General features: G+C 39.0%; 1 protein-coding gene across 1 annotated transcript; it reads left to right on the top strand.

The window, feature by feature from the left end:
- Window positions 1-6180: 6180 nt before the first annotated feature.
- On the top strand, window positions 6181-14161 carry LOC137024519 (uncharacterized). The gene is made up of 6 exons (XM_067392168.1): window positions 6181-6454; window positions 7544-8299; window positions 9553-9791; window positions 10122-10191; window positions 10910-11075; window positions 14041-14161. The coding sequence occupies exons 1-6, from the start codon at window positions 6217-6219 to the stop codon at window positions 14159-14161; spliced, it is 1590 nt and encodes a 529-aa protein (XP_067248269.1). The 5' UTR covers window positions 6181-6216.
- Window positions 14162-15012: the final 851 nt, after the last annotated feature.

Genomic DNA, 15012 nt, shown 5'->3' with positions numbered 1-15012 from the left:
ACTGGTACTGATGTCCAGTGTTGGGGGTAATGCATTACAATTAACTTGAGCTACATAATCAGATTACTTTTCAAGTAACTAGTAATGTACCGCATTACTTTTAAAGCTGTAGTCTGTAACATTTTTTGGTTAAAAATGATCCAAAATCAATTTAAGCAAGTACATAACCAGCCAGTGTTCAAAACTATCTCCTTACCTTAGCCCGATTCACAATGGTAAGCTTGTAATAATGTTTCCTAATCCGGATGGTACTGGTGGGTTTCCACCAGTATCAAGTTATAAAAACTCCACAATTTGAATTTAACGCAGTCTGCTTCACTGAGATTCTTTCTGTATGTGCTTCACTCATGTTTCCATTTCTCCTCGAGATGCTGCGCGAGCCTCAACAGCGCAGCCTTGCTATCATCAGTAGCCTACATTATACAGACTATTATCCAGTATCGATCGCCACTTATACTAAATGTAATAAAATCAGTCATACTCGCGTTTTGTTGATTCCCAAGTTGCTTTTGCAAGTTGTTGTTTCTTTCTCTTTTTTTGGTATTGACGTTTTAATCAGGTCCTTATCCGGTCGGGAAAGTAAAGCTCGAACCCTGACATGTTAAACCAGCACTAAAATCCTGATTTATAATCAAGACATTGTCTGACAAAATCACCATACACATAAGATAAAGACATTTGCTGTGATTTTGGCTATATGTACACGTTTTGCGACAGCAAATCAGTTATTAATTATTTAGGCTTTATTCAAAATAAACTGGTAATATTATTTTTCTTCAAAACCATCTAAAAAATTTAATGCCTGTAGAAATAAAATTTAATGCATTTTAATGCCATTTAAGGCCTTAATTTTCGCAAAATCCATTTAATGTCTTTCAATGCTTTTTAATGCACTGCGGATACCCTGCTTTACTTGAAATATGTCAGTGCTGTGAAAAAGTCTAAATACTCATAACAGTTCATTTAACTTAACTAATTTGTTAAATTTAAGTTTGTCCTACTCAAACCAATTAAGTATTTTGAGTATTATGGTTTACAGTGTATTAAACTTTGTATTTCTGAACATGTCAAACACACTGGAAGATCATCTTACACTGTAAAATTTTTCCAGGATTTCACAAGATATAACTGTAATATTTCACAGTTAATTACATTATTACCACTTCACAGGCTTTAACTGTGATAATTCACAATATAATACCGTATTTAGACTTTTACTGTGAAAATAATGCAGGCGCGGGGCTTTTACAAGAAACTACTGTGAATGCCGTCTTTTTTGACTGGCAACTGCGGCAGCGTCATCAGAGCGTCATCAGAGCTCTCTGATCTACGTGGTCCCATTCGGTGGATTCAGACAGCGGTAAGTGTTTAAATGTCAAACTTTATCAATTTGATGTTTTTTATATGATAGTGCATGTAATTTAAAAGTATGAACCAAATTAGCGTTAGTTGTAGAGTCTGTTGTCATGTTTTTGTAACTTAGCTGGAGCAGACTCGCGTCGACGTTTAAGCGCGCAAATTTGAATGAAAAGACGTTGGTTGTAGTGTTAATTATACCGTATTAAGTTAACTGTGAGATGTCTGATTAGATACACCGTCGAACATTTAACTTTAGCTTTACTTAAAGCTTATATTAGTTACTCTAACAGCGTTCTCTCTTTTACCACAGCTTCTACATTGACCGACGATACATAAAGTTATAAGGTAAGATGTGGCCTTAATGTGGGTATTATGACAGTTATTATCAACTAGATAAATTATGGTGTTTGTGGATTTGGGCAAAGGTGGATTAAATTCATCTAAAATTAGTAACTTTATAATTTTCTTCCCTGCTGTGTGTGTGAAACGGAGCAACCGTTGTCTTTCTGGTCAACAGAAAAATGAAGTGCGCATGTCCTTGTATTTTTTATTTTTTATTTTTTTTATCTTGTCTCTGGAATTTTCCACTGCCAAAATAAATGTTTTGCGCGGCATTTTTCCCGCTGTTAGACCAATGTGCACTTATCTGTGTTTTGCCAGTACATTAATGTTGGTTATAACTAGACAGTCCAAAGTAATTGCAGTGATTTGTATCTGTAGGATATACGTTTGTAATTATTGTCTTTTAATCGTCATCTGGTAATGGTGTTTGTATATTCAACTTAAATACAAACCGTATAGTTTAGTTTCCAGTAGCCTACAGGGTGGTGATGTAGCTTTCTAGCTACACTACACACTGTTCATTTTAAAGTTAAAAACCCGAGTAGTCCTTAATAGATTCTATATTTTCACATTTATCTTTAACTAATGTGTATATATTGTTCATTACTTTTTATGTGGTTCAGTAGTCTTTAGTAATTTAGGTGTGGGTGATCCAAATACAGTATGTTGGTGTTATAAGGGCAATCTGCTAGCTACATCCAAAATTGCTAGTTTAAAAAAGCCCTGTATTTAGTTTTTCTCAACTGAAGAACACAATGTTCAACTGTAAATTCAGTTTATGTGAGCATGTGTCTGAGACTGTTAGTGAGTTTATTCAGCACTCAAAGCTGCATAGCAATGCTCCTAACTTTAAGTACAATTGCGGTGTGCCTGAATGCTCTAGGATGTATCACAAAGCAAATATTTTGACAACTCATATGTATAGAGAGCATAAAGGGCTTGGATCATCTGTGCGACCTTGCAAGCAATTTGAGACTCCCTTCAAATGTGTTGCTCCGTTTTGTACAGTTGCATGTGACACCGTAAGCTCCCTCATCAAGCATTTGAAGTCACACATACATGAAGGATTAGAAATCAAATGCCCAGTCAGAGGTTGTGATTGCAGCTTTACAGTTGCATCCACTTTAGCCTCACATTTTTCAAGGAAACACAAAAACCTAGATCACACCTTGTTAGATGTGTCCGATCCTGCTGAGCCTAGTAGTCTGCATAGTCAGCCATGTTCTGATACTTCTGTTGTGGATGATAAAGAGCCAGAGGGGCCATTTGCTGTAGATGAAACTCTCTATTTGCAAAACCTTGCCCTTCTGTATCTTAAATTACAAGGAAAGTTATTGCTACCAGCCAGTACCATACAGACAATCATTGAGGACTTTCAAAATGCCCATGAAATTGGCTTATCACATTCCCTTATGATCTTAACTAAGAAACTGAAAGAAATTGGAATCCAAGAGGACACTATAAGCAACATCATTGATGAAATGAACAGGGAAGATCTTCTTAAGATGTGTAACAGGGACATTTTGAGTACAGACCAAAAAAGGAAGGGTTTTTTTAAAACCAGTTTCAACTATGTTGAGCCTGTGCCTTTTCTTTTGGGCAGTGATGAAAATGGTAACGAGTGCTTTTCCCAGTATATTCCCATCCATGAGACGTTAGCTACACTGTTCAAAAGTGAATCTGTAAGAGAACAATATGTCGCCACACATTTGCAACCAGCTACTGAAAATATAATTCAGGATGTGAGAGAAGGAGAGGGATTTAAGGGCAATCAGCTGTTGAAAACAGAGCCTTCCTCTGTTGGTGTGATCCTATATCAAGATGCTTTTGAGGTTGTGAATCCACTTGGTTCAGGGAAAAAAAAACACAAGGTTTTAGCTGTTTACATGACCCTGACTGACATTTTGCCTCACAATAGATCCACAATAGATCAAATGCAACTTGTCCTCCTATGTAGGGAGAAAGATTTTAAATACTTTGGCATGAACAAAGTTTTTGAACCATTGATCACTGACCTCAAACTTCTAGAGGAAGAGGGTATTTTGACAAATGATGGCAGAGTAGTAAAAGGAGCTTTACTCGCCATTTCAGGAGACAACCTGGGATCACATTGCATTGGGGGATTTGTCGAAAACTTCAGTCGGGCAAGCCATTTCTGCCGCTACTGTGAGATTGACAGAAATGCATTCATGAATGAACCATACACGTGTGGGACTTCAAGAACTGCACAATCCTATCAAAGTCATTTGCAAGGTTTAGACACCAGTGCTACTGCTACAGTATGCGGCATCAAGATGGACTCTCCTTTTAACCAGCTTAATTATTTTCATGTTTGCCAGCCAGGGCTCCCGCCATGTCTGGGGCATGACTTGTTTGAGGGTATTGTGTCTTATGACCTTGCCTTGTTTGTTGGTCACTTGGTTCAGGAGAAGCACTTTACCTACTTACAATTAAACAGATGTAAAAATCAATTCAAATATCAAGGAAATGATGCCAGCAGCAAACCAGCAGACATGTCTCCTGGTAGTGAACGCTTAAGTGGACATGCAGTTCAAAACTGGTGCTTTCTGAGGTTGCTACCTCTTTTTGTGGGTGACAGAATTAAAGATCCTTCTGAAAATGAAGTATGGCAACTCATTCTGCAGCTGAGAGAGATTGTGGAGCTTGTTTGTGCACCAACCATTACAACAGGCCAAGTGGCATATCTTAAAGTCCTTATTGAAGAATATATATTCAGTCGTCAAAGGCTTTTCCCTGCCAGTCCATTAAAACCCAAGCATCACTATCTGTGCCATTACCCAGAGCTGATTCTTCACTTTGGCCCACTTATACGCCTGTGGACGTTACGGTTCGAGAGCAAACACACCTTCTTCAAGCAGTGTGCTAGGAAATTGCACAACTTTAAGAATCTTTGCAAAACTCTTGCAGAAAGACACCAACTATTGCAAGCCTACCTGAGTGCAGGCAGACTCTTTCCTTCAGATGTGCATGTTGATAAGGGTACAGAGTTTTATGTGAGTGATTACAATGACAGGATCAGGGCTTCAGTAGCTGGTCAGAATTTTGAGTCACAGTCTGCAGTAGCTTGCAATGAAGTCACAGTGAAAGGCACAGTATACCGAAAGGGGATGTGTGTTTTGCTTGAGAGTACTGATAGAGAACTTTCTGTGGGAAAGATTAATCTTATCATTGCTCTTAATGAGTCTGTGCAGTTTGTGACTCAGAAACATACTTTTGTGAAGCTGAGCGACATGGGTGTCTATTGTGAATTAGGAGCAGCCCAAGAGGATTATGTTTGCATCGAGCAAAAGGATTTGCTTGACTATTATCCTCTTCCATCATATAAAGTATATGATATATCACTAATTGCTCTCCACCATTCTTTTCCAGAGGCAGTTTGAACTAGCACTTGTCAGAGGTAGCCGGAATTGATGTGACCAGTGGAGCAAGCAGGTAGAAATGCACACACAAGAAGTAAACTTATTGGGTGTTCCTTTTAATAACATTTTTTTAAGCTATGGCACAGGTTCTGCTTTACTACCATATGTTCTGTAGTACATGTTCTCATCACAGTGATTAACAAAAAAAAAAAAAAAACTGATTGTAAAACTGTTCATATTTTAAGCTTGTTTAAGCTTAAAGTCATTCTTTTATAATTCATCACACGGTTAAAATTTATATGCCCAGAGCTGGTGGTTTTTAGGTGTGATAAAAAAAAAATGCTGAAGAAAAAAAGAAAATGATGCCATCCCTGCCTGTATTAGATAAACTATTAAACTATTTCAATAGTATATTTGTCTAAACTGTTAATGGTTTCTTAAAATATCCTAGTTCATTACATCCAGATTCAATTCATACATTCCTTTTGTCAATTACTTTAGACAATGTTTTGCTTACTAAATGTGTTTTTCTAAATAGGTGTAAATAGTTTGATTGTATTCCCCAAGTTAGTATATAGTGTATAGTAGTGTATATAGTTAGTTTATAGTGTATAGCAGTGTATATAGTTAGTATATAGTGGAAAGATATCTGTTGTTGAAATGTTGGACAACTTGTACATTTTATTATTTTTTTCCTTATATAGCGCTTTTAACAACGTAGATTGTTTCAAAGCAGCTTCACAGAGATAAGCGTATAATTTAAGGTAACAGAGATTGTTTTGGCTTTATAGCAGAGTTAAGTTATTTTCCATCTAAAGTTAGTTTTGATTGATTTGCTTCCGTCGCAACGATCATTTGTTATTAAATTAGGGGCCGCTAAGTTTGAGCAGACATACAAACAACAGATATGTAACATGTAACATTAAAGTGTGAGGAAACATAATTTGTTTCTAATCAACATGGAAAATGGACAGTGTGACTGAAAAGTGCAGTAAACTCTTGGAAACTTTTAGTTTGGTCAGGAATGACTGAGTTATATATAATGATGAGTTATATATAGTTCCACTCTTTTAGGTACAGTCTGTTGCAATAATAAAGCTCAAACATTGTGTATATAACCATAGTAATTTGACAAATGGAATTGTTTGTATGTCTGCTCAAACTCTTTTTTCAGAAAATGGATGAAGTAATGATGAAAGAAGTGGTGCTGTCATTCATACCTGGTCTCTCTGAAGAAACTCTGACTTCACTGCTGTATGGGTTGCAAGAGCTTGGTGTGGAAAGCAAGGAAGACCTTGCTTTGGTTCAAGAAAAAGACATAGAGAAATACCTTCGACCTATTCAGTGTCGAAAGTTACTGAATGGCTTTAAAGGTAACTATATTTTTGATACTTTCCCATTGAAAAGTTGAATAATCTAAAGTTAAATAAAATTGAATAGAATAAAAATAAAGTTAAAACTAATGCATATAATGCATAAAATTAAGAAAAAAAAAAACATTTTTGAAGAAAGGCAGCATTACATAAGTGTAAATATAGCATGAATATAGCATCTACTCGGTCGGTCAGTTGGGTTAGAAATCTGCCCAAAGTAAACCATTTCTTGGCCAAAGTTTTTTTTAAATTTTTTTATTATGATTTTGTAAATTCGTACCCGCAGAGCTTCAAACGGCATCCGACCCGTTTTCCAACAGCTGCACTAATTAAAATCCGCACCCGACACGCTTAAAATAGAACCGACACCCGACCCGCACCCGAAATAAAATCAGTTTAGCCAATCACATTATAGACACAATTACAAAAATGTTTATTGCCAGGTCATACAGAAGTTATTACACGACAATTAACACAAGGACAACTTCAGCCGAAGCTGTCAAAAGGCCGATACATGAAGAACATGGCTAACGTTACCACAAAACTGAGTAGCCTTATTTTACCAATCAAACTGACGCGGCTACAACACTATATCTGCCACGCAATTTCGTCTAGCCTACATCTGACAATTTTGGGTTCAAACACGCCCTGCACACCACACATACTTAACAGTGTTAAATTTGAAAAATACTGTTCGATAGAACTGCTTGGTTTGTTACCACAGTTATCTGCGTGCTTCCTCGGCGATGAAGTTCCACATTTGCGGCTATCCAACACGAAAATGCATGCAGCAAAGCCTTTCACAATATTTTCTTCAGATAACTCCAAATTTCTCCCACAACACATGCATGGTGTTTGAGACTCACTGTATGTCATGTCCATGTACTGAACTCTTGTTATTTAACTATGCCAAGATAAATTAAATTTCAAATTCTAGGGCACCTTAAAAAAAAAAAAACATGAGCAAAAATAAGAAAATAATTTTTTTTTGTCAAAGACTACATCCAGATCGGATTCAGATCGATAATCAAACACAGATGGTGTACCTTCTCTCTCCCTTTATGTAATAATCTGTTCTCTTGTGTGTAGGACTCGCAATAGTTCAACTGGAACTGGTTCCTGTCACTCCAACCGTTGTCCCCAGCTCCTTAAACACTCCTTCCAACTTCCCATGCACTCAAGACACCATTTCATCTCCATCCTTGCCACTTGGCAGACCATGGCATGTAGCCTTCGAGGTCAACTGGGATAGGATGCCAGCAGCTATTCGAAAGGCACTGACAAATAATACAAGACCATCACCAAGCGATAGAAAAGATATGGTTAGGGCAGTGGTTGATCAGATGTTGGATCATGAGCCTAACCCAAACAGAACAATGTGTCACAACATTGCTCGAAGCATTGTAAGGAGCTATCCGAAATGTTTTGCTGACGTTGCAAAAAATGGAGACATGCTTGGAGATGGTTGTCATTCTTTTCTGCAGCAAATAAAAACTAGGGTGGAATATAAAACCAGGAACAACACACTAGTGAGACGACGCAGAGAGAGGACGCACAGTCAGGTACCAGATGAAGGCAGAGGCATGACTAGAGGCCCTGTAGATCAGTACGGCTGTGTAAGGTGGTGTCCTGTGGAAGTCCCAGTTGGCGAAACTGAGCAATCATTAGATGGCATCAAAAGTCATCTCCTCAACATCTACTCAGAGGAAGGCATGAGTGGTGCTGAGAGAGCTGAACCTCTGATGGAGAAGACCTATATCATCCAGCGACGCTATCTTAATAGTGTACCTGCGCCAGCCATTGCAGTTGTAAAAGAGGAATGGCCTTTTCTCTTTTCACCAAGAGGTATTTTTTCCCTATTCCATCTTGTGAAGCACATGGCTCATTGCATGGGTGGAGTATAGTCTCAATCATCCGAAATGTAAAATGCACATCTCTTTCAAAAACAATCCAAAGCTATAAAAATTCCCTTATTTTACAAGGCAGTATGTATGTAACGGGTTGCGACTATAGCCGCTTTCCGACCAAGTAGTTATAGGAACATAGTTCTAGGAACTGTCCACTTCTAAACAGTTCTAAGAACTACTCACCCCCAAACTCGGTTTTGCTGTTTGCGTTCGCACTGGCCAAGTGGCCATAGGAACTGGTAGGAGGGGTAAGGGAGTGACGCAAGCACGGTGACTTTTATTTTGACTGCGCGACAGACCTTTATTTTGGCGGCGCTGAGAACGCCAGAGCAAACAATGCTCGCATTCTCTGTGTTTATTAGTTAGCAATCTGTCTAACAGTACTGTTTAGTATCTTATTAGAAAGAACTGTTATAGAAAGTAGACAGTATATGAAAAAAGGTTATTAGCCTATGCCGTGTGGTTGATGTCCAGTGTTGCTAGCTGGGCAGATAAACATAGCCTAATCATGTTTGGTTTGGTCCCCTCAAAGTTGCGTTGGATTTTCTCTTCAGCATAAAGGTTTAGAGACCCATCTATCACTGTTTTTCATGTTTGTATAGTTAGTTTATGGAGTAAATATATAGGTTATAATCTGTGTGTTTACATTCTAGCTGTTTTAAAAATGGCGGGTGCTGGTGTTCCCAGGGTGTTCCGCGTGCGTCCGGTCAATCAGCGTACACTAACGTCACGGATAGTTCCTATAGTGCTGGTTTAGACCCTACTCTGAAGTAGGGCCTAAATTAGTTCCTACAAATGGAGTTCCTAGAACTAAAATCGTTCCTTGTTCCTGCGGTGCGAACACGCCGACATCCGGGTACTTTAGCCAATAGTTCTAAGAACTGTGAAAAGGTTCCTCCGGTCGGAAAGCGGCTAAACACAGGTCTTTCTTCAGGGTTATTGTCCACAATATCTTTCTTTTGTTTTGTTACAATAATGAGTTAAAGGGGTCATGTTATGTAAAATTCACTGTTATAAGTTGTTTGAACAGCAGAGTGAGAACAATGAGCCTATACTGGCAAAAATCCACTCGCTCGTTTTTGAGGCCATATTCCATCCATGCAACACACACAATGTACCTGAAGCATCCAAAGAGCACCTGTTTATAACTACAACAAAGATTCAGCAGCACTTCTACTCCATTATCTTCAGGTATATGTTCCCACTTTACTCTTCTGACCGATGTCTCCATCCTCGTGAAGTTTCGAGAGGCCCTGGAGAACAAATTCAACACCATTCTGAAGTTCTGCCAAGAAGTCAACTGTCATCAAGGCGTGAAAGATGTTTTGGCTTGTTTTGAACCGGAGGCTTCAGACAAGGCTACATGCATTCTTCTCCTTCTGATGGCGTACTTCAAAGAGCCCAAGGATGCTATTGTGCTTGATGTTGATGTAAGTATATTTTCACTCTCACATTAACATAAGCATTAGGCCTATTGTTTTTTGTAAATGGTAATAGGACTATACTTATATTGCATCTTTCTAGTTTTCTGACCACAAAAAGTTATTCACTCTACACTTCACCATTCATACAGGTGCCAACCGCTCATCAGTCCAAAGAAACCAGTCACATTGTCATGATCACATTCTAAACTTTACCAAATGTGTACTGCCTAATCTAAGATAAATCAATGGGGGCCAAGGGAAGATTTGTTCACAAATATAGCTACTATAGGTACAGATTATTAACAGTTGAATCTTATTCTACTGTTATTTTTGCAGCCTTGTGCCACAGCCACTGATGTAGAAGGGACTGTGATGCTACCAAGCACCCCTCGCTTGATTGTTCAAGGTAATGTTGATGTCTTCCTCATTTTGAATGTATTCTGTCAAGTCATCCACAGATTTGTTGTGAGCAGTTTCATGTAGTAACTATTTTCTTTCAACCGATAGTTCCTTCATGAAACTGCTCACAATAAGGTCTGGATTATCTTAAGTAAACCAGGTCATGATTTCTGGAAAAAGACATTGCTGTTGAGTTTTTCAAAAAAACATTTTTGCACTTTGAGCACCACAAACAAAGTTCCATATAGTCCCTTAATATACAAAAAAATCTGTTAAAAAGATAACCTGAGAGTGAGTAGTCTTCTGAGTATGATGCTCATGTATTAATTTCATTTAAAGGATCTAAATGTAAACAAAAAGTCAACATAAACAATCTGCTATCACTCCCCAATTGAACGACTTGGTCTTAAAAAAGTGTAAATTGCAATTCTCATGGCTTTAAAAAAAAAAAAAAATCTATTATGAAAAGGACAGATTTTTAATATCCAAAAGAAACTTTTAAGTGACAAGGTATGTGGTGGTGTGAATTATACTGTACACCTGAAACTTTATTTACTTATTTACTGTTCAACATATGGAATGTATTGACATTTTCTTTTAAAGAAATGTAACACACAGTAGTTAGAATATGCCACAACTATTTTTACTCTTAATTAAAAATAAATAAAAAAAATGTATTCCTTTACTGAACAGTTGTCCATGATGTGTATCTGGTTTTGTTTCAGGTGACATAATGAAACCAAGGGCATGGATGCTGTCGTTGGAGGGTCAAGTGGTCATGGGACCTCACCTTGACTTTACAACTGGTCTGGCTGCTATTTTTTCCAGCTACTACAATTTTAACTTGAAGTATGCTGAAGATGCTGCTTGTACTCTGGAATTTATCCAAAGGTAATATCTACAGTAATATTGTACTTGAGGGCTTGCTTTTTATTTGTTGGGTTAAACAAGGAATGTTTGGATGTATTGTGTTTTGCAATCCGCTCAGGACCACAGCAGCCAAACGGTGATGACCCCCCTTTCTCCCCCTCAAACAAGTGGTGTGTTGCAGACTTAGGCCCCGTCCACACTAGTGCGTTTTCGTTTAAAAACGGAGACCTTTTGCTACGTTTGCACCTCCCGTCCACACTAAAACGGCAAAAACGGAGACCCAAAATGGAGAAGTTTAGAAACGCTGCCGACCCGTTTTTCGTTTTGAATCTCCGGAGGGCGTTTTAGTGTGGACGGGTCAAAACGAAGGACTTTAGAAACGATGGCGTAGTAGAGGCTCACGCTCGGCTCTATGATTGGGTGTCGTCAGTCATGGCGTATATCTTTGCTAGCAGCTGTTGTGCAAGTAAATTCTGCATTTTACAATGCTATAACTGCCTACATGCGCCAGAGGCAAGCTATCATTTCAGCGATCTGTGACAATTCCTGTGTGCAGCGGCGGTACTGACCGCACATGGAGCGGCGGTTTTGGGTTAACCCGGGAAGAACCAGCGCATGGTGGGATAATTTTATCTGCTGGGCAATATGGCCAAAATTTCATATCCCGATATAGCTCATTTGATATCCCGAAAATGACGATATAACAATTTTTGTGTTAATTCAGTTCATGAATAGTCAATATAAAATTGTAATCTGGAAATGCAGTTTGAAATGATATACAAAACAAATAAAAGGTAGTAGGGACTAAATATTTATTTTATTTATTTGTTTATTTATTGCAGCGTCTGTGTCTGGAGTTTGTTTCGAGCGCTTACGTCACCACTCAACGCTGCTTTTGCTCGTTGACTTTCTCTGTATTATTTTTCGTGGTTCTTGCGCAGGTGATAAAATAAATTAGTATTGTTGGAGTCCGTTGTTGGCACTGGGAGCCGGCAAACTTTACAAACAACTGTTGTCTGGTCCACGTCGGTCTTCTTATATCCAAACCACATCCATGCATGCGAGATGCGACAGAAGTCGCCCCTCTTTTAAGTACAAGCTCCTCGGTTTGGGTTGGTTGCCCTTCGCGAAGACCCGCCCCCCTTAGTTACTGTCGCTATGTCCGACAAGCTACGCTGCTCTCACGCACACACCATGTTCTCACGCAGTGAAAAATACATCGCGGAGCAGAGAGGAGACTGACAACACGCTGACAGACAGGACAGAGCAGGTTACTTTTCAGTTACTTTTGATATTAAACATATTGTGAAAGTGAAAGTGAAAGTGAAGTGACATGTGGCCAAGTATGGTGACCCATACTAGGAATTTGTGCTCTGCATTTAACCCATCCAAGTGCACACACACAGCAGTGAACACACACACCGTGAACACACACCCGGAGCAGTGGGCAGCCATTGCTGCGGCGCCCGGGGAGCAGTTGGGGGTACGGTGCCTTGCTCAAGGGTCTCACCTCAGTCGTGGTATTGAAGGTGAGGAGAACGCTGGACATTCACTCCCCTCACCGACAATCCCTGCCGGACCTGAGACTCGAACCCATGACCTTTGGGTTACAAGTCCGACTCTCTATCCATTAGGCCACGACTGCCTAATATTAAACAAAGTCTCACCTTTCGAATTTGGTATTTTTTTTATAAATTTAAACGATACATACCGTTTTGTGGCTCTTAAATGTGTCTGACAGATCACTGTACAGCATCAGTTAAAGCTGCTCGTGAACTGATCATCTCTTCCTTCTAGTTCATTTATAGCATCAAATAAACATGAATGAACATAACATGGAATAAGAAGGAATGTTGTTTTAAACCACGTAAAGGCGTCAGTACATTCCGTTTTTCAATTTCAAATCCTCCCATGTTAATCTGCTATCTCTCCGTTTATATACTGTCTATGATCTCTCCTCACTGCTTTGTCGGACAAAATGGCGGATGGCTGATTATGATTGGTTAGATCGCCTGTCAATCAAGCTCCCTGCGAAGGGTGAATTACCCTGGTCTGAACCGCGTCTACTACTGTCTTCCTCCATGTTTGTTTATGTATTGCTGTGTGCATGGGCATGCCGTGAGGTGCATCTTGACGTAAAATTCTGCCGTAAAACGCCTTATCGTGGCTTAAACGATAGAGCCTTATATAAAACGATAGACATTTTATATCGTCCAGACGATATATTTCGTCATATCGCCCAGCCCTAATTTTATCAATGAAGTTGTGTTTACAACGGCACGCGTATGCCCAGTGTTGGTGAATGGTCACGTGATCCGCGTTTTCAGTCGTTTTAATGTGGACAGAGATCAATTCTAATACGCAGCTAAAACGCTGGTGTGGACGGAGATCGTATTCGTTTTAATTCTCCGTTTCTAAACGAAAACGCAGTAGTGTGGACGGGGCCTTAATTTGTGTTTCTGTGCTGGAGACCAGACCAGATTAGACCAGAGACAAAGCTTAAAAAAAGTCAGAAACAACTAGAAAACTGGGTGCTTTATTGTGAAAAAGATATAAGAAATTAAATGTTTATCATATCATCTGTGAACGGGTAATAATTCTAGGAGGAAGAGTACAAGTAGAAACAGCCATAGGGAGATGGAGAGGCAACAGGCTCTTACTCCATCCTCTGCAAACGGAACATGTAAATTATGTAAATTGTTGTGTGCGAATGCTTTGCCTAGGTAAATCACACACCTCTACTTTGGTGAAGGTCTATTCTTGACTGTGTTTGTGATGGAAATGTTTTTCAGTTCAGTTCCATGCATTTTTTTTTCTGAATTACAGTACTTACACCTGAATTAGCCCTTTGTTTAAACTGAGCTAACTTTAGTTTGAATCTGTAATGCAAAAGCAGTGACCCACTGAAGGTGATGACTGGGAACTGACACCTTTTTCATCACACTTGAATTAAACTAACAGGTTTCTTCTGTCTTTTTGTTTGTAGGTGCTTCTTGGGCATCAACCCAGAGACAGGCACAAAATCTAAGAGGCAGAGAGGTCACATGAACCAGCAAGTCTCCACTCTTATCAGGAAGCTCATTGACTTCGAATGGATGTCAATCTAATGTAAGCTGTGTTCCAATTTAAGAACGGACTAATGAAACACAGTATCTGTGTTAAAGGAACACGCTGACTTTTTGTGACTTTATCTTATTCCCCGTATCCCCCAGAGTTCGATAAGTCTATACATACCCTTCTCATCTCCGTGCTTGCCGTAAATCTGTCTGAGGCACCCACCGCTAGCCTAGCTTAGCACAAAGACTGGAGGTAAACGGCTCCAGCTAGCATACTGCTCCCAATAAGTGACAAAATAACGCCAACATTTTCCTATTTACATGTTGTGATTTGTATAGTTACAGTGACTCTAACCATCTTCTAACCGTATACATACTGGGAACTATATTCTCAGAATATACTTGGGAAAGTAGCAGTGCTTCGCCTTCTGAGAATATAGTTCCCAGTATGTATACAGTTAGAAGATGGTTGTCTCATATGACCTTGTTATTTGTACACACTGTGACTATACAAATCACAACATGTAAATAGGAAAATGTTGGCGTTATTTTGTCACTTATTGAGAGCAGTATGCTAGCTGGAGCTGTTTACCTCCAGTCTTTGTGCTAAGCTAGGCTAGCGGTGGGTGCGTCAAACAGAGGCACTCAAGGAGATGAGAAGGGTATGTATGGACTTATCTAACTCTGGGGGATACGGTGAATAAGCTAAAGTCCCAAAAAGTCGGCGTGTTCCTTTAAGCTAGATGTAGTTATGCAGTAAGAAGTTTACTGAAGCTATTAAAGGGTTAGTTCACCCAAAATTGAAAAATCTGTCATTAATTACATCCCCTCATGATGTTCCAAACACAAGAATTTTGTTCTACACAAATTAAGAAAATTTTAAGCAATCTGAGAGCTTTCTG

The sequence above is a fragment of the Chanodichthys erythropterus genome, chromosome 2, assembly GCF_024489055.1.
Source record: "Chanodichthys erythropterus isolate Z2021 chromosome 2, ASM2448905v1, whole genome shotgun sequence".
NCBI classification, from domain to species: domain Eukaryota; kingdom Metazoa; phylum Chordata; class Actinopteri; order Cypriniformes; family Xenocyprididae; genus Chanodichthys; species Chanodichthys erythropterus.
The sequence above is the reverse complement of the archived record's forward strand: the minus strand, read 5'-3'. Positions and strand labels throughout refer to the sequence as shown.

Bases quoted from the DNA above. Each gene is read 5' to 3' on its own strand.
- LOC137024519 (XM_067392168.1), top strand. From the start codon at position 6,217: ATGGAATTGTTTGTATGTCTGCTCAAACTCTTTTTTCAGAAAATGGAT. The intron at 6,455-7,543 runs GTAACTATATTT...TCTTGTGTGTAG, and splicing joins GTTACTGAATGGCTTTAAAG to GACTCGCAATAGTTCAACTG. The intron at 8,300-9,552 runs GTATTTTTTCCC...CATTATCTTCAG, and splicing joins TTTTCTCTTTTCACCAAGAG to GTATATGTTCCCACTTTACT.